This window comes from Mixophyes fleayi, chromosome 11 (assembly GCF_038048845.1).
Source record: "Mixophyes fleayi isolate aMixFle1 chromosome 11, aMixFle1.hap1, whole genome shotgun sequence".
In the NCBI taxonomy this organism is placed as follows: Eukaryota; Metazoa; Chordata; class Amphibia; order Anura; family Limnodynastidae; genus Mixophyes; species Mixophyes fleayi.
Window position 1 is genome coordinate 23,030,002 of NC_134412.1, and position 18,215 is coordinate 23,048,216.

At 38.5% G+C, this 18,215-nt stretch overlaps 1 protein-coding gene across 1 annotated transcript; it reads right to left on the reverse strand.

Moving 5' to 3' along the window:
- Window positions 1-2,635: 2,635 nt before the first annotated feature.
- On the reverse strand, window positions 2,636-17,973 carry LOC142107594 (transcription factor Spi-B-like). Its single transcript, XM_075191111.1, has 6 exons — window positions 17,846-17,973; window positions 14,682-14,709; window positions 11,756-11,843; window positions 7,370-7,566; window positions 5,957-6,113; window positions 2,636-4,700 (listed from the first exon to the last, which is right to left on the reverse strand). Exons 1-6 carry the CDS (start codon window positions 17,866-17,868, stop codon window positions 4,378-4,380), a joined length of 816 nt encoding a protein of 271 aa, XP_075047212.1. The 5' UTR covers window positions 17,869-17,973; the 3' UTR covers window positions 2,636-4,377.
- Between the last annotated feature and the right edge of the window lie 242 nt (window positions 17,974-18,215).

Sequence of the window (18,215 nt, forward strand, 5' to 3'; positions counted from 1 at the left end):
AAATTGACGATATTTGTTGATCAAATTTAAAACGGCAATTTACTTAAAGGCAAGTTTTGCCTTTAAACACATTGCGGTTTTAAATTTTGCCTGCAAAGTCTCCAAATATCGTTGATTATTTAGAACCAGAGGTTAATACATTTACTCCTTGGAGTTTCTTCAAAACTACTACTCATGGACTGATATTCAAATGTGGCATTGTAAGTAGAGAGAAAGTCAGAGAAACATTTATAGATGCCGCATAATCTTTATAGTTTGGGAATAAAAGAGATGTCTTCAGCAATCTCCGTGATTTTCCATTTTCCATTGCCAAGTTTAAGGAGGGGTGACAAGTAGCAAAGTAATATTGACCATCATCTCTCAACCTCTAAAAGCTGCCCTAAGCCTAAGTTCCTCTCTTAACCCAACTGAAAACATTTGGGGGGGAGAGGTTTGGTGTAAGCTGGAAGACTATTCACCAGTTGGGAGCCTATCGCTTATGGTAATGAAGGAAATTAGATGGGTAGAGAGTAGTAGAGACTAGCAACATCCCACAAAGCTCAGCGGGCTGAAATACCCTGCTTTACACACAGTTTCCATCATGTCTGTATAACCAGACACATGGGGTGTCATCTTGTAGTTGGTGGGATTCCGATGAACTTCCCGATGTTAGCCTGAGATGCACTTCAATAAATTCAATAGTGAAGTGATAAGATTCCCATATGTGTGGCGCTGTCTGCAGAGCCGGATTTAGACCTCATGGGGCCCTAGGCAAGATACTGGTTTGGGGCCCCTTCCTGAAAAAATTCATAGCACTATAGTTTTTTAGCATAACATATACACCTATTCAGGGGCTGGCTGGCAGACTTTAGCCTGGGGGGAGCAAGCACATAGCACTGGCCCATAAGTAGCGGCCCATTTTTAAAGGGTGGTCTCACCGCCAGCCCTGGGAGGGCCCCCTGGGGACTGCTGGGCCCTAGGCAATTGCCTTGGTTGTCTAATGGTAAATCCGGCCCTGGCTGTCTGGGACCACAAACAACTGAAAGAAGTTTAATTTCCAGTACATAACGAAGGCTTAGAGCCCAAATATGGGCAGTGGAAACATTTTTTCTTTTATTTCTAGGTGCTACCTTGGAAGTAATTTGGGGTATACTTACTTTATTCTCTAGTTTATGCAGTATGATGGCTAACATGATGATAACTTTCATAACAATGTCTTCAAAACTATTTTCTCTTTTAGAGAGTGAAAGAACAAAATTCTGTGGGGTGCAATTGTTCTCCCTACTGGTTTTAGATCCAGAAAAAAAATAACATAGTGTGACAGTAAGAGTTTTGCACGGACAAAGTGGAAAATAGTGGATAATTTTTTTTTAAGACCTGGTTTTACTTAATATTCAGTACAAACAAAGGTGCATTTTCCTACTAATGATGTAAGCGTAGTTTAGCATGGGTTTAATGTAATTTGTATTTATGTACAAACCTTTTAAGTGCAGTGTATCCCCGCATTCATCATATAGTGCTGAATTTTTGGACAGTTTATTAATATAATTGCTAGGATGGTCTCATTACACCAGTGCTTGTTCGTTCCTGGTTTTTTTTGTTGTTTTTTTTTGTCCATTGCATTGTGAACGGTGCACAAGGGAAGGCAAAGTACAGTGACTATTCCATAGCCCTTGGGATTGTTGATCATGCACCTTACCAGTGGAAATGGGACTGTGCAACAAAACAGTTCTACAATAGATGGTAGTTTAATGATGGTCTCATGCAGCCTTCCAGCCCTCAACAGCACTGTGCGCTCCCTCCTCCAGGTACGCAGAGTGATCACCTTGCACTGTGCAGAGGAGGTCATGTGACGCGGAAGTCAGCTGCCCCCTTCTTTAAGATTGGGAGTAGCCAGCTGGGGGGCTTCAGGTCAAGGCTCGGCGGGACGCCTGTTGCCCACCACTGTAGTGTATAGATCACAATTCCAGCAGTTGTATTTGTATAAAATGCAGGTAAATCCTCAGAATAAAGTGTTAAAGGACTACTCCCCCTAAAATATTAGTCCTAATAACATCCCTTAGGGGTGAATTCAAAATTGATGCGCATTTATGAGGTAAAAATATCCACATCTTGAGGGATATTTCTGTGAGTTCTCTCGCGTCCGTTCCCGAGACACCACGCGCTGATTTTTTTTAATTATTTTTTTTAGAATTGAATCTCTCTCGGAATGTCTGAACTCTGAAGATCATTCCAAGTATAGATACAATTACATATATTTATTGGTTATCAGTAGCTCTTTTAGATAAGGCAGCTTATATGTTATATATATTGATCCTTCCAATAAGTGTAATTGGCAGACGGTAGGAGACAACTGGGGCTAGATTTACTAAACTGCGGGTTTAGAAAAGTGGAGATGTTGCCTATAGCAACCAATCAGATTCTAGCTTTCATTTATGTAGTGCATTCTACAAAATGACAGCTAGAATCTGATTTGTTGCTATAGGCAACATCTCCACTTTTTCAAACCCGCAGTTTAGTAAATATACCCCCTGGTCTTTATCTCCTGTAGATGGTGCAAAGCTGGCCACACACAGGTCTATCCTCATCCTGAGCGCCTCAAGACGGAATCTATTTCACATGGTTTTAAAGTAAAAGTTAATTTTAAACACACGTAATGATTCACTCACTTTATTTTGAAAATTGAAAAAAACTGCTTGACAATTTACACCTATTTATATATATCTATATATATTAACATTCTTTTCACAAATACAAACAAGTATTTACACGAAACCTGTGGCTGACGGAGATGTAAGGTAATTAAAACCAGTGCTTCTGACATCGGGCCCAATAATGAGGGCTTAGACCTCCGTTTGACAGAAATACAATTCATCAGTATTACTACTTCCTGACCCCAAACAATAAAATCTGCCTCTGATTTTGTGCAACCAAATTATAAATTGTTTACAATTGATCATGTTTTATTATGACTTTATCGTGATCTTAAAGGTTACAGAATGAGCTCACACGAGCAGCAAGAGTTGTTTAGACAACACTATTTTCTACATACCCCTGAGTTCCATTTAAGGAACGTTCAAGGTCGTCTATAAATGTATTTTAATTAACGCAAAAAAAAAACCTCTTAAAACGTACCTGTAAGCTACACACCGTGGATTTACACACATTTTGTGGACTGAGATGATATTCATGAAAATGCAGCCTATTAAGTCATTGCTGTGACTAAAACTGATGAACATTGAAAAAATGGCGGACTTGCCTCCGTGATCTCACAAGCCCACAAAATGGTTACCTGCACTGTGTGTGTAGGGGACAAAAATAATCATAAAATAAATGATCCTTGTATGTACTGTCTAAACCATGTAATAAAAATGCATAATTCCAAGGGCTAGATTTACTAAACTGCGGGTTTGAATAAGTGGAGATGTTGCCTATAGCAAACAATCAGATTCTAGCTTTCATTTTGTAGAATGCACTAAATAAATGACAGTTATAATCTGATTGGTTGCTATAGGCAACATCTACACTTTTTCAAACCCGCCGTTTAGTAAATATACCCCCCAAGTCTCATTCCTCAGGCCGTACTTCTTCATCAGAGAACCCTGTTGATGGACTGATAGGAGTTTTTCCTTAGTCTTTCTTAATTCAAAACATATTTCTGGTTTATTCCCAATCTAACCGTTATTAAAAAGGAAATTAGAAAGATGCTTAAAAACAACTATAAAAGGCAAAACAAATTTTAGAAGACACCTGGCTAGCCTGGCAGTGAACAGTAACAAGGTGTAGATAAGTACAGCTTAATCAAATGCCCAGAAAAGTTCATCTGTTGAAGAGGTCCTTGACTTTAGTCCATAGAATCCACTATCGCAAACCAGTGATGTCGTCGTCATATGAAAGTGGATGGATCAATGTTGGTTTTTTTACAGATTCGTCTTTGCTGTCCACTTCTGGAGAAGTGCACTTTTCGGGTTGAGGACTGGTGGTAGGAACCTCTCATTTAAGGCACTGGAAGTGATAGCTAACAAAGTACATTTTGGGGGAAATGAAACCTTGCTCAATGATCCACCTGTTTGAACATTACAGCTTCCCTTTCAATTGCTTCTCTTTTTGCTTTAGGCAAACCTTTATCCTTAACAATCCCATACACTGTGTCCTGACATCGCTTCTTTTCCATTACTGAGTGCCACAGATACGTAAAGGTCCATGACCAGTTACATTCCTTCGCCATTTGTTAGATGGCGAATACGATTCTTTGAACCGCCATTCAGTGAAGATACCGAAGTTTTAAGTCAAAAGTCTAATATACTTGCCAGTATAATGTTCAAAAACTTCACTTAAAACAAAACAAAAAAAATATAAAAAAACTGATGACCGAGTTCCAGGAAGATGAAAGCTGGTTTAAGAGAGCATGGAGCTGTCTACTTTCCTTTCTCCCAACAATACACTGTCAAACTGATAGGTCAGCTTCTTCTTGACCTTTCTGATCTCGCCAGTCTTGCCGTAGTTCCGCAGGGCACGGGCCATCTTCTGGTAGGTCATCTTCTTGCGGTTTCCTTTCTGTTGACCCCATCGATGAGCAAGGAGCTCTTTGTGTTTGGACGAGAACTGGAAGGTCCCTCTCTCGCGGTCCAGCCACCAGATGCAATCTCGCATGTCCCCCTTCTGCAACAGCTCCAAGAGGAATTTGTAAAGTCGAACCTTTTTACGAACACCGATATCCACTAAAAAGGCAATAAGTGATAAAACGTTAGCTATAACTAAAAGAAAAAGAACTTGTCAAAAAGCATAGATGGATCTGAAATGTGAATTTAGTCTTGTCATTGGGGAACTATTTACACTGCTGTTGGGAATATGCTAAAAAGACAACATTGAAAACACCTGTTAGGTTTTAATGTCTGGTCGTTGACCAAAAGTTTTTAAAAAAAAATAAGTAATAATCCCATGAGAATATGCAGTAGAACGAATGCTGATATCTAAATCTGATGTACGGTTTGTTTTGACTCCTCCAAAAAAAACGTTGTGCAATCTTTCTTGGGCAGAGTCCAATGTAAAGACGTCACATATCTGCGTGTTGTATTGCTTTATGATAGCCATATATAATTCTGATTTATGTGAACTTTTTATTTGGCTCAATAGTCTAACATGATTTATGTGACGACCATAGAAGAATCACATTTATCATTTATATTTAGCTTGTGTGTATTATATAATGTTGTCGGTGGCCAATTAGTTTATGATGATGGTTGTTTAGATGTGAACTTTAGTCCTTTTTGGACCCAGAAAGCTAGGAATGTGTCATCCATTGATAAAGCTTAAGGATTAATTAGATTGGTGTGTGTCCTTCACAGATGTCAAACGTTACTCCATTTGTATAACATGTGATAATGTACTTGCCCAACACACTAAATTATAGGTATATTAGAAGTCAACAATGTATTCTATTGCTGCAGAGTGCTTCTATAAGGGGCATGAACATACAAGATGACTTCTAATATCATTAATAATAATATTATACATAAGGTATATTATTCCTTATAAACATACAGGATTTTCTAATAATGATTAAAAGCAATAAAGTAACTCCTCTTTTATTATATTAATTATAGGAGTTTGTATTATATGTAGTACAGGTATAAAAGTAGAGAATATTGAAACTTTCTGTCCAAAGTTCTGGAAATGAGGATACTATTTGGATTAAGAGCATTTAAACGATCTCTTACAAGAAGGTTTTCACTGTAGTAGACTTACGTACTCGCAAATTTAGGATTCTCAGAGCACCAGAACAGAATTTTCTATTGGATCCCCATTATCTTGTACGTATGTTAACACAAAGCAATAATAGGAGTATAAAACATCTCAACGTGTAATATCAGGCAATTATGCCATTTTTAAGAGTTTTTTTCTTTCATGCAAATTTAAACTATCTTGTTTCTTGCAAAAAAAAAAGGCCACTTTGGTCATCAAACGGATCAAATACCTTGTTCATAACAGCCAAAGTATCCCGGAGAGTCTTCACTGGAGTCGCTGTCTGAGACTTCTAGACTTGGGCTGCGCGTAATGTCATCGTCTTCAGAAAGCGATGGACTCCGGAGATTGCAAGGTAACGGGTACGACTGTGGGTAGGTGATAAACGTCTGGGGGAAGAGAAAATACACCATCAGACCTAGGATTAGTTCTTCTGAATGGTAATGACCATACACCTGGCCATTTCTAGCTAAATGCTATCCGTGTGACCTCCCGCTGGTCATGTGTCCTCCTGGTCACTTCTCTTAAGTTTCCCCAGGGTTTACTGTCTGCAAACATTTGGTCTCTTCAATAGAGACCAAATGGGTGGGTGACAAGTCACACTAGGAGCTGACTCAAAATGACTCACCAGTTTGCCACATACACACCCACCAGTTTTTCTAAATATCTTCACTTAATGCAAATGTTTCAGGTCTACTTGAAATCTCTGTTTGTAATGGATTAATAAGTATAACAATTGTACTGTAGTTACCAGTTATACAATAATCCCAAATATTGTAACTGGGTGCACAGTTGTAAGTGCAAATGCTTCCTAACTACTCAACGCATTATTCCTTATTTTGCAATGACTTGCCTGTTCTAAGAATAAATGTCTATAGCTATTTCCAGCCACAGTTTACTACTGTGCGTCTGCAGCAATAAATATCACATGTGGCGCCCTCTGGGTGGGCACATCCTGCAGCATAGCGGCCCCTAAACATATTCATTCTACATTTCCATTGTATACCAAATACTTGTCTGTAATAAATGTTAAATTGTATAGGAATAGATATTGAAAACTGCATATTGAAGTGACTTATAGAGCTTGCATTGCAGGGTTCAAACCAAAGTTGAATGAGTGGCTGAAGCTTAACAACATTATTGTCTGGTAAACTCTATCAAATGGGGTTGGAGGTTATTTACCCCTTTTGATCATTCCTGTTTTCTGTGTTGCGTTGAGTGTAATTAACACTACACAACAACGGCATTAAGCTTCTATGTGACTATCCTATAACTGGAGTGATAAAGCATATTGTTCCCACAAGGCTATGGGAGAACCTTGATAATTATCCTGGGGTCAGGTCATCATAATTTGGGCAAAAACAGGATTTCTAGAGAGGGGTTTCCACACCACGCCACCAGTGGGCATGACCAGCATGCATGGGGGCGTGTCTATAATTTTAGCAAGTGCTGGGCTGCTCTCCAACTCTTCCTATCACCATCATTTACACAGGCAATTCCTATCCCCATCACTGGTCAAGCCAACTCAAGCATACAGTGCCCCAGGCTGGGAGGAGGGGGGGGTTCCAGGCACCAGGAAACCACCCAGATGCGCCCCTGCTAGGTTACGCCTAATGTTGGATAAAGGTTAATGTTATATTCTCACCTCAGTATTGTACATGTCCTCTGGCACTGGACATTGTGTCAGACAGGGAGAGATCTCATTTAGATTCTGGCTGTTGTCTGGGCAGCAGTGGGAATAGGGTCCCTGTAAGTAGGACACATTCTGCAGTGGCGTTAGTTGGCCGTTCTCATACTCCTCATAACACACATCCTGAGGCTCCATCCAACTCCAGTTAAAGTCTGATAAGATAAGACAACATTATGTTAATAACTCACAAATAATGCTACTATCACTACCGTGAATCCGACAAAGACATTGACCTATGGAAATGTGGTGATAATATGAGATACAGTTTTTCTGTACAAGCAGCTAAAAGAACCAGAGAAAAAATACTATTGTACTGTAGTCCAGTATTCTGTTCTGTGTGGGGTTTAAGCTAAGTATACACATTTCAATAAACAATTAAAGATATTAAAACATTTAATTTCAATGGTCTAAAATTAAATTAAACACAGCGCCAGATATATAGTATTCAATGCAGTGACCAATTTAAAATAGACATCATTCTAGTGAGAGCATATACAATACAGAGAGCATTCTAGTGAGAGCATATACAATACAGAGAGCATTCTAGTGAGAGCATATACACCCAGAGCATTCTAGTGAGAGCATATACAATACAGAGAGCATTCTAGTGAGAGCATATACACCCAGAGCATTCTAGTGAGAGCATATACAATACAGAGAGCATTCTAGTGAGAGCATATACAATACAGAGAGCATTCTAGGGAGAGCATATACAATACAAAGAGCATTCTAGTGAGAGCATATACAATACAAAGAGCATTCTAGTGAGAGCATATACAACACAGAGCATTCTAGGGAGAGCATATACAATACAGAGAGCATTCTTGGGAGAGCATATACAATACCCAGAGCATTCTAGGGAGAGCATATACAATACAGAGAGCATTCTAGGGAGACCATATACAATACAGAGAGCATTCTAGGGAGAGCATATACAATACAGAGAGCATACTAAAAGCATATACAATACAGAGAGCATTCTTGTGAGAGCAGTTACAATAGAGAGAGCATTCTAGTGAGAGCATATACAATACCGAGAGCATTCTAGTGAGAGCATATACAATACAGAGAGCGTTCTTGTGAGAGCATATACAATAGAGCATTCTAGTGAGAGCATATACAATAGAGAGAGCATTCTAGTGAGAGCATATACAATACCGAGAGCATTCTAGTGAGAGCATATACAATACCGAGAGCATTCTAGTGACAAATACATTACAAACCATTCATGGGATTACAATAAAAAGAACATTCAATGGACCAATTTACAACACAGAGAGCATTCTAGAGACCAATTTGTAATACATTGCGGGAGAAGTACCTGCTCTCTCAGGAGTCTATTATTGTAACTATGTGCTCGCAGGTTGAATACTGTTTTAAAAAAAAGATTGCTCATGTCACCTTTAAAACTCATAAACTACACTTTATTTTCTTTAAGGCCAATGAAGCCAACCTCAATCCTTAACACACAGACCCTGTACGAGCGATGCTCACAGAATTGCAGACTGGTTGCCGCTGATTATGTGAAACAGGTGCGTACTCTCCAGCAATGCATGAGTTAACCAGAATATATTTAAAGTGTTAAAGATCACACTAGACAGAGATAGTGACAACAGTACAGTTAGTGATATGGGTGAAAGGAGGGGACAGTGCTACCTTTGTTGTTACACTGCTAAAAAAAAATCTGCTAGCTCCCATTTTCCATACAACAGTCTTTTGCAAATTTCCTAGAGGATTATTTGCATGTCATCTCCAGCGCTAACAAGGTCTTTGTATTTTTGACTGATGCATCAGAACATCTTTTTTGGCATGAGGGTGAGAGATCAGCAACTGGTAACAATGAGGTAGGACAGGGTGGACTACACAACCAATGAAGTGCATTGTCGTTACTCATTACCACATGACAGGCTGTTGAAAAGTCATAAAGAAACCAAACTACAACTGTCAGTAAAGTATTTTTTTTTTCTAAACTACTCAGATTCTCTAGGTAGGAAAAATAAAGATAGATACAAAATGTGATGTCTCTGACAGTACTAAGTTTCACAGCGCATGACCACGCCATTATTTTGGGGTCTGAATAGAGTCACGAGACCCCCATATTCCTTCATAGACTCTCCTCCTCCTCTAGATGGTATCGTTTTTACTTGTCAATATATTTTAGAGTTATGTAAATAACATGTCAGTAAAAATATAGGTCGTCAGTAAATTTTCAGAAAGCTCTCAGCAAAGAATATTATAAAGGGTTGTCTAGCTGCAGGAGCTTAGGAAAACTATATGCTTTTTAGGTGTGTCTTAAAAAGAGGTTAGAGTGCCTGTTCCATTCTTCAAAACTGCTTGTATGCAGACAAACTGGAGATGAAATGAGTTAAAACAAGCTGTATTCGATCAGATCATGGCAATGGTAACAGCAGCACAGAGTATTTAAGAGCCACTTGTCTAGGCAACTTTGAAGTGGGAGGGTATAGGTCAACATGTAGCCAATCAGAACATCTGGACAGTAACTTTTGCCCTGTTCCAGTTTTAGATCAAATACATTACATTTTATATAGGTATATGCATGGGTGAGTATAATGCATATCTCACAACTGTCCCTATTTAGGTGGGACATCCCGTTCATGGGGCGATAAAAGGGGTGGTGCTTAACGCAAAGGTGGGTGGAGTTGCACTCTGATCTGCCCACTTGTGGGCGGAGTTTGGGTGAACACAAATGAACCTGATACGTTGAAATAGGTTTCTGTAACTGAGAAGCTATCGGGCAGATATACGCTTGGGATTAACGCTACACATCACAGCTCTGAATATTTTCTTGTTTTTCTTTCGCCCACGTCACGGTGCACAAGGCAATAACAGAGGACCCAGCACTTTATCTGCAATACTGTGATGAGCAACAGTCACATGTGTTGTGGATATTCCCTTGTGTCTGTTTTTTTGTTGCTGGGTGTTTTTTTTTTTTGTTTTAAAACCAAAACTTGCCTTGTACCAATATAGACAGCTTGTGGCACTATTAGGAAACCGTCAAGAAGGTTTTCATTAGAGAGATCAACAGACATATCATGCCTAGGGCTGGATTTTGCATTAGGGCGAGAGCTTATGGGCTGGAGAGGCAGAAATGTCCCTCTGTGCACAGAAAAATAACCCACACTGTATGATTTAGAATGCACATGTGGAATCGGGCTGTGACTGAGGCAGGACAAACAGCCTCTGACTCCCATATGCGTAGTTGTACATCTCCGATTCTCCGGCTACTTTATACAGGTATAAAATGCCTCTGGTTCCAGTCATTGACTAACAGCAGCTCAATTTCTTCTTCTACACAGAACAGGAAAAGGTACATTATCTGTCTGTTCCAATTACTGATATTATTCAGTTTCCTGTCCTCAAGGAGAGGTGAGAAACAGAGATGCTATCAGCCAGTAATAGCAAACGCTGATAGCACCTCAGAAACCCAGTGTGAACACAGTAGAATGGGAGATGTAAGTGCACATGACTACAAGAGACTAGGGTCTACGTCGTACACTTAGCCATCAGGACTTGGCTCTGAGTTTTACATTAGCCAACAGGCAATGATCCACCAGACGATGGACTCTGTATTGTAAATTTCACCTGCACAGAATGGAGCTATTTTCCGTAATGAACCAATATTTGGTATCCATGACAATGCATTCTATTAATTTACTAAGAACTAAGGATATCATCGAGATACTTCGTATGGGGGAAGTCGGTTAAAAAGCTCCCAGATTTTGTATGTAACCATAAGCAGCACAGACGGGATTTTGTAATCAACCATAAGTAGGGCCGCCAAGAGGAATTTCGGTCTCCAATACATCAACTTCTTGGGGTCCTATCCAAAGCCACTAAAGGGGGTGGTTGTGGCCACACCGGGTTTGTGGCTCCTCCCACTACACAGACAGGCCAATCCTGGACCTTCGTGCTTTGTACTCCCCCCTGCCCTCTCGGCACCCCTGATCATAAGCAGCGTAGACAAATACATATAAAAATACAGAAATAGAGGAGAAGCAAAGGTGTAAACGTCACACATGTCCTCCTGCACATACACTGAGCAATTCTTTTGGGTGACCGCACAACTGTTATTGCAAAAGTATAACCAGGGCAGTGTTGCACTAATTTCATGTTGCAATTGCTGGACAGACAACTCCACACAAGCTGAGGAAGCGCATAGATAATCCCTAAGGTAACAATCGCTTCACACAATAATGATGTATTGTTTTCCAGATGAGATATCTTCCTCATTTAACTATCAAAACCTCCTGATATTAAAAACCCATAAACTAATGAGTGTGTACAAGGTTAGAACAAGAGAAGGGAAGGGGAGCACGTTACCTATGTAAGGATCGGGCTCGTTGGCCTGGGAGAAGTTGCCGGCATGTTTGGTAAAGGACTCCAAATCTTGAAGCATCGTATCTGGATACTGAGGATGAGAGAAACCAGTAAGAATTTGCTATAAAGGTCGCTTATAAAACAGAGAAACAATTAGCGGTCATAGTGCAAGTGGACGTCCTTTGGGTTGAACCGATTCTCGTGAGAATGGAGTCTATACTCATTGTTTTACATTTGGGTTGTCAACCGTTAGTAAATTTCTTCACGGTCGGTAAAAAAGAAGTTCGATAGTCACCTTTCGGCAAAAAATAACAGGCTCCCATTCAACACTAGAATAATAAAACGTAGAAGTATCACACCAATGAATTTGAGATTATTTCATGACGTCAACCCCTTCTTTTTTTTTTTGTAAACGCTGCTTCAACTTTTACTTCAATATGGAATTTGACATGACAGCGTAATCGTATCAGTAAAAAATGCTGGCGGTCAGGAACGTTTTAGGAAGCTGTGCGTAAAAATTATTTGGGGCATTGACAACCATATTCCCCATGCACCCCGTTCCTCAGTGATGTCACTACTGACTGGTGAATTGATAGACTACTTTCACATAAAAATTGGTTCAGCCAACAAAATGGTTTAATCTGACAGCATGCACCATGTATAAAGAGAAATGATTTGTCTACAGATGTTCATTAACATATGGGCAGAAGTGATTCTGGTTGCATATTTTCATTACTGTCCCAAGTGAGTGCTGCCACATTGTCCACTCGACAGTGAAATATTAGCCATATCTTCAATAGAACACTGCCCCCAGAGGCCACGCTATGAATTAAATGGTAGGGTGATTAAGTTTACCGAGCAACAACTGTATAACAAAGCATCTCTCTACCTTTGTTTGATTCAGTAAGAGCAGGTCTACAAAAAATATTGCTTGTAGGATAATTATTCCAATACTGTAGTTTTAATCTTCTGTGCTCATTAAAATAGGTTAGGTCAGACCCTTAGATTACCCTAAATGACAACATTTTTCAATTGCCTTGATGTTGTGGTTCTTTGTTCGCTTTCTGTGACAAATTTAGAATATATATATATATATATATATATATATATATATATATATATATATCTATATATATTGAATATAAACTGAAAAAATGTGAATATTTTTTTCCCTTCCCGTTTTTAATTCTCATTTTTTTTAAATACAAGTCACAGATATTTGTTGTGACACATCATCTTCTCACATTTCACCTTTAAGCTGTGTAACACATCTAAACTAGGAACCGCTCTGGAGTTTTCAATGAAACTGCGTTCACCACAACATCAAAACCAAGTTAGGTTAAGCCATGTGGTTGGAAATAGGGGAGATTCACTCGTATGCTAATATAAACTCTAACATAGGAGCCACTAGTACCCAGGAGCAGTAACATACAGCTGAAGGCACAGGTATTGTTTTGGCCAAGGCAGGCTTTCCTAAACTGAAAGTACATGTAAGCCAAGACCAATGTAGCAAGTAATACAATACAAGCATTTCTAAATTCTAATACCTGTGCCAAAGTAATGCTATGCTTTCTGGGTAATTTCAGGAGCAAACCTTTACTGTATATCAAAGAGGAAATACTCTGCAGTCACCGAATGCTCATATGTTTGATATATGTGCAAATTCTTTTACAGTAGCATGTTTAGGAGAACATATAGGAGCCAGTAAGGCATCCTTTTCAAATCAGACTGATCTTTTAAAACAAAAATATAACCTTATAAATAGATTATGTATGTCGTTAAATGGGTAGTAAAGCGGGAGCATAAAAATGAATAGTTCGAAACAGCGAAGTCACTTCCATCAGGAAAAATTGTCATTTTTATTTAAGGTGTATAAATTTCCTATAAATGTTGTGCATAGACCGCAGTCTGTTGTCTACACACGTGCAGATACGATTCTAACCAAATTAGCCCAACAATACAAAGGATCACACAACAATCAAAATCCAATCTGATCTGATTGTTTAGAAAGGGAATTTGTCCATTAACTGTGTGTTGGTTCAGCTGCTCACTAGGTAACAGCAATTGCTATATTTACTTTTACATCCAATCATAGGAGCAGATCTGAGCAGTTTGGCTATCTACATGAGTGAAAGAATTATTCTGGATTTATGGTCCTTGAGTTGAACAACCTGATTTGTCCAATCGTTCGGGCAGCTTTACCGCGTGATCTGCATATAAGCATTTAATCATGAGTCAGAGAAGCCACAATCTTGGCACCCATAGACGCTAATGCTAATGTAGGTGGTGGCTATACCAAGCGACGTCTTTAATGTGTCTGTCCGAAGTAGACTTGTTATAGCAGTGGAAAATATAGTGAGTATAAAATTTATTTTGGGGGCAACCGAAACAGCGCCCCCTTCCCCCCCCCCCTCTCCTCTCCACCTTTCTCAAAGTCATACAATGGTGTACGGACATGAATCAATGAGGAATATTGATATCTTGCTTTATCCAACATGGGAGAATGAACTGCACTTGTTTATTTGTACAGAAAACCCTGTCCATCTTCAGAGTTTGTTCACAGGGCTTAGTCAAGTAGAAAACCAAAAATATCTATTTTAGGTTTCCTGTTTTTTGCTGTCCTCAGTAAATCAGATGATATCTGCCCCATACCCTGCATTGCAGAATTGCATTTGTAATATGGTAGCATGTATATATACAGCCAAATACGATGGCACAAACATTAAACAGGGTTAAAAACGTATCTAGAGTTTGGGTTTGGGAGCATAGAACACACTTATATATGTCCTCCTAACAACTACACATTGACAAGTCGTAGGTAAACAAAACTCTATACATGGAAATAGTAACATTATATCCATCTAAAAAACACATACAATTTTAATTATCTGTACATATATATGTAAGAAAAAAAAAAAGAATGACTTACCGGGCAGTTAAAAGGAGTATTGTCGAAACTATGGGAAATAGAAAGATGAGATATGTCAGACAGCATGCCCAGATCACTAACTAATAATATATGATATTCTGGTGTTTGTCATACTATAACAGCCCCAGATGAATATCCTTATCACACTTCCTGTGACCAAACAGATGTTCAAAAGTTTTCACGTTCGAGGTAAGTAAAAGAGTCTATTAACACAACTTTTTTTTGTTTTTGTTTAACCAGGGAGTACAGAAAAAACTGCTCTTATAACCCCAGCGAGTGAATTAACTCGTACTAATAAACTTGTGAACCAATGTTGCATTATTTTATGAGCATACATCCAGTTTGAATTGTTCACAAGTGCCTACATCAATACAGACAGACTACATTATCATCAGAAGCAAATCTTACAGCCTATGCAGACAGAGGAGCAGGAAAAACCTCTCGGACCTATCTGAAGATAAATCATAACTGTTAAAAGACCAGACTGAGCGCTCTAAAAAAAAAAAAAAAAAGTACACTGTCTGTGTATCCTGTAAAATGACAGCCGCAGTAGCATTTAATTTCAAAAGCAAATTTATAGAATGTTCCAATGAACTATATAACACCAAGGTTCTATTTAACATATGGGTCAAGACGGCTCGTGCCGAGTCTATCGCTGCTTACGTGGCATCATAGAAATGGTTTTATTTACATTTATTTACTTATTTTTCTTAATTGACCTAATTTGTACTTTACCAATTTTTCCCAGTAAAATCATAAAGGGGGGTATAGGAGGAGCAAGATCTCTAAATTAAGAAGGATTCAATAAGGTGTAGGGCAGCGTTAACTGTAATTACAGCCCTGAATGCCACACAGATGAGTTTTACAGATATTTTATTCATTAATTTAAATATAATACCCACAAACATAGAGGATCTAAGCACTGCTAGTAACTGTATACATAGAATAAGGGACACCAACAGCAGGTAGATAGTGAAAAGCATGGAGAGAGAGGGGCTTGAGATTCTGTCTCCAAACCATGAGACAATGACCATCCTTTGTGTCCTGATCAATCCCTGGGAGTCCCCATTAGTTCATATATAGATATACAGTTTGATAGGCCCTTAAAGAACACACTGGTGTAATGTGTACAGGTCTAAGACCTTCAATTATCTGTTTATTTAAATTTTTCTCAGAATAAATTACATTTACACAAGTCAGTATCTTACACTTTTAGTGCAATGTACGCCACTGTCAGTAACTGGTCATATATATATATATATATATATATATATATATATATATATATATAATATTCTAGCTCTACACGTCTCTGTCGTTTTAGATGGAAACTGCGGCAAGACGGTAAACTAGACTTGTGCGTCATCCGCTCTACCTCCTACTTCAGGGTCACGGGGCGTAAAGTTCCACCTGCCCACATTGGCTCTTACTCTGTGTCTCACCGCCCCCCCAAGGGACAGCATTTGCATAACAGAGAAAGGACAGTACTACAGAAGTAACGGAAATAATCATGTTTCACCATCATTGGATACATACACCGATATTCACACTGTATGCCATAGACAATAGAGGTGGATTTATCCTCCGGAACCTGGAGTTGTATCTTGAGATTATGTTTGGCATCTACTTAACACAAATATTGTCACCATCTCGGTGAGGCATAGATGTGAACAGCAAAACCTGAGAAGTATTTGATTGAGCTCTTGGAGCGGCTGTGCATAATGGCTTGTTAAAATAGCTCAAGAACAGTTGTCAATCACAATTGATCTAGCAGCGATGGTGTTAGGGGAATTGATCTAGCAGTGCGGGTATAAGGGGAATGGTGATTAACTAGTCTTGTTATCCTAAGTAGCATAAAGATGACTGGACAATAAAACCTTTCTCTGCCTGCTCTATGCTTCATACGATTCTGTGGTGCCTGGTTCCATCTGATTCACAACCTATAGACCATTTCCCTGAGCAGCAAGTGGGTTCTCCACCAATTCTTAAATAAAATTTTACTCTCCACTAGGGGGAGGTAGCAAATGTGTCAAAATAAATAACAGGACACCTCATTTTCACAGCTTGGTGAAAATGATATTCAGCAACAAATGTGATGTATATTATATTCACTGTGTGGGAAGCTGAGTAGACAAAAAATGTAACAAATCGGGAGATGTCAACTTAACATTCAGGCTTTTAGATCAATGACCAACCAATGATTTGACAAGGAAATTGTCTAACACCAAAAATTGATATCAACAGATTAAAAGATAACTATTTGAAATTCTATGCAGGGAACTTGTATCCATGATGCAAGAAAGTGAATAATTAATTTATTGACAAAATTAACTAATTATATATATATATATTTGTTTATAAAGTGCCAGTTATATTCCGGCAGCACTGTTCAGAGAATATGTAATCCTTCACATCAGTCCCTGTCGCAGTGGAGCTTACAATCTAAATTCCCTATTCCATATCACGGACACACACACACATTAGGGTCCCTTTTTTTTTTTTTATCAGAAGCCAATTAACCTACCATATAATATAAAATAGCTAACTCTTTAACCTACGATAATACTTATAATCAAGCAAACACCCCTAACACTGCACTCATTACTAAATTCTTGAATTAATGTACAGCAAGATTTCACCTAAAATTACTTTTTAATCTGCTAAATGCTTCACTGTCCCGTCTGGGCCCAAAACACAACGTGTCATTGTGTAAAGATCAATATTTTAGGAATGATTAATGTGTCCTATATAAAAGTGGCATCTCCTTAAAACTAATACTGTACAAAGTACATTCAAAAGAGCACAAAGAACAAAACAAAACAATATTTTTTGTTCTCTTTTAAATCATCATTTCAACAAATACAACATCACTATATTACTAACTGTATAGGAGAAATTTACAGTATTTGTTCTTTCCATGTAAAAGATGTCTTTAAATCTCGCAACTGTGACTAAATATTTTCAAAACAAAACATTATTACATTTGACGAATTAATACTACTATAAATGATGTAATAAATTTAATATCTGATGCGTACTGAGACTGTACACACAAGATCATATGCGAAAATATATTTAACAAGTTAGCAGGTATTTGCAGACAAGCAAAAAAAAGTGGATAAAATAAAATAAAAAAATCCAAAGAGTGTAAATTGGTCACTTACTGTAGTGAATCCAAAGTGAGCATCTTCGGGCCGGAACGGACAGCCGCCTCTGAGAGTGACGTGGTGTTGTACAGAATATTATGTGGTTATAGTAGTCCTGGACTTTGCGGAATCCTTTTTAGTTTTACCTGAAAGTGTCACACAGCCTGGTTTTTAAGTTTGCCTATGAGGGAGGGATTATGATCTCATGGTGAAATTTCCCTATTACAGTTACAGTGGGGAGGAGCTGTCAAATTGCACAATAGACATCAGCGTACGTACAGTACCAGTCCTGCAATTCATGAATCTACTTCTGGCTGACTGTATGAGTTGAGTACACAGTTAAACACTTTTAAACTTAGTTAAAGTCAAGTATTCCAAATTTTATGCC

Excerpts from the sequence above, each read along its gene's own strand:
- LOC142107594 (XM_075191111.1), bottom strand. The coding sequence starts at position 17,868 with ATGCTCACTTTGGATTCACTACA. Across the intron at positions 11,844-14,681 it reads ATACTCCTTTTAACTGCCCG|TATCCAGATACGATGCTTCA; the intron begins GTAAGTCATTCT and ends TCTCATCCTCAG. Across the intron at positions 4,701-5,956 it reads CTTTGGCTGTTATGAACAAG|TGGATATCGGTGTTCGTAAA; the intron begins GTATTTGATCCG and ends TTGCCTTTTTAG.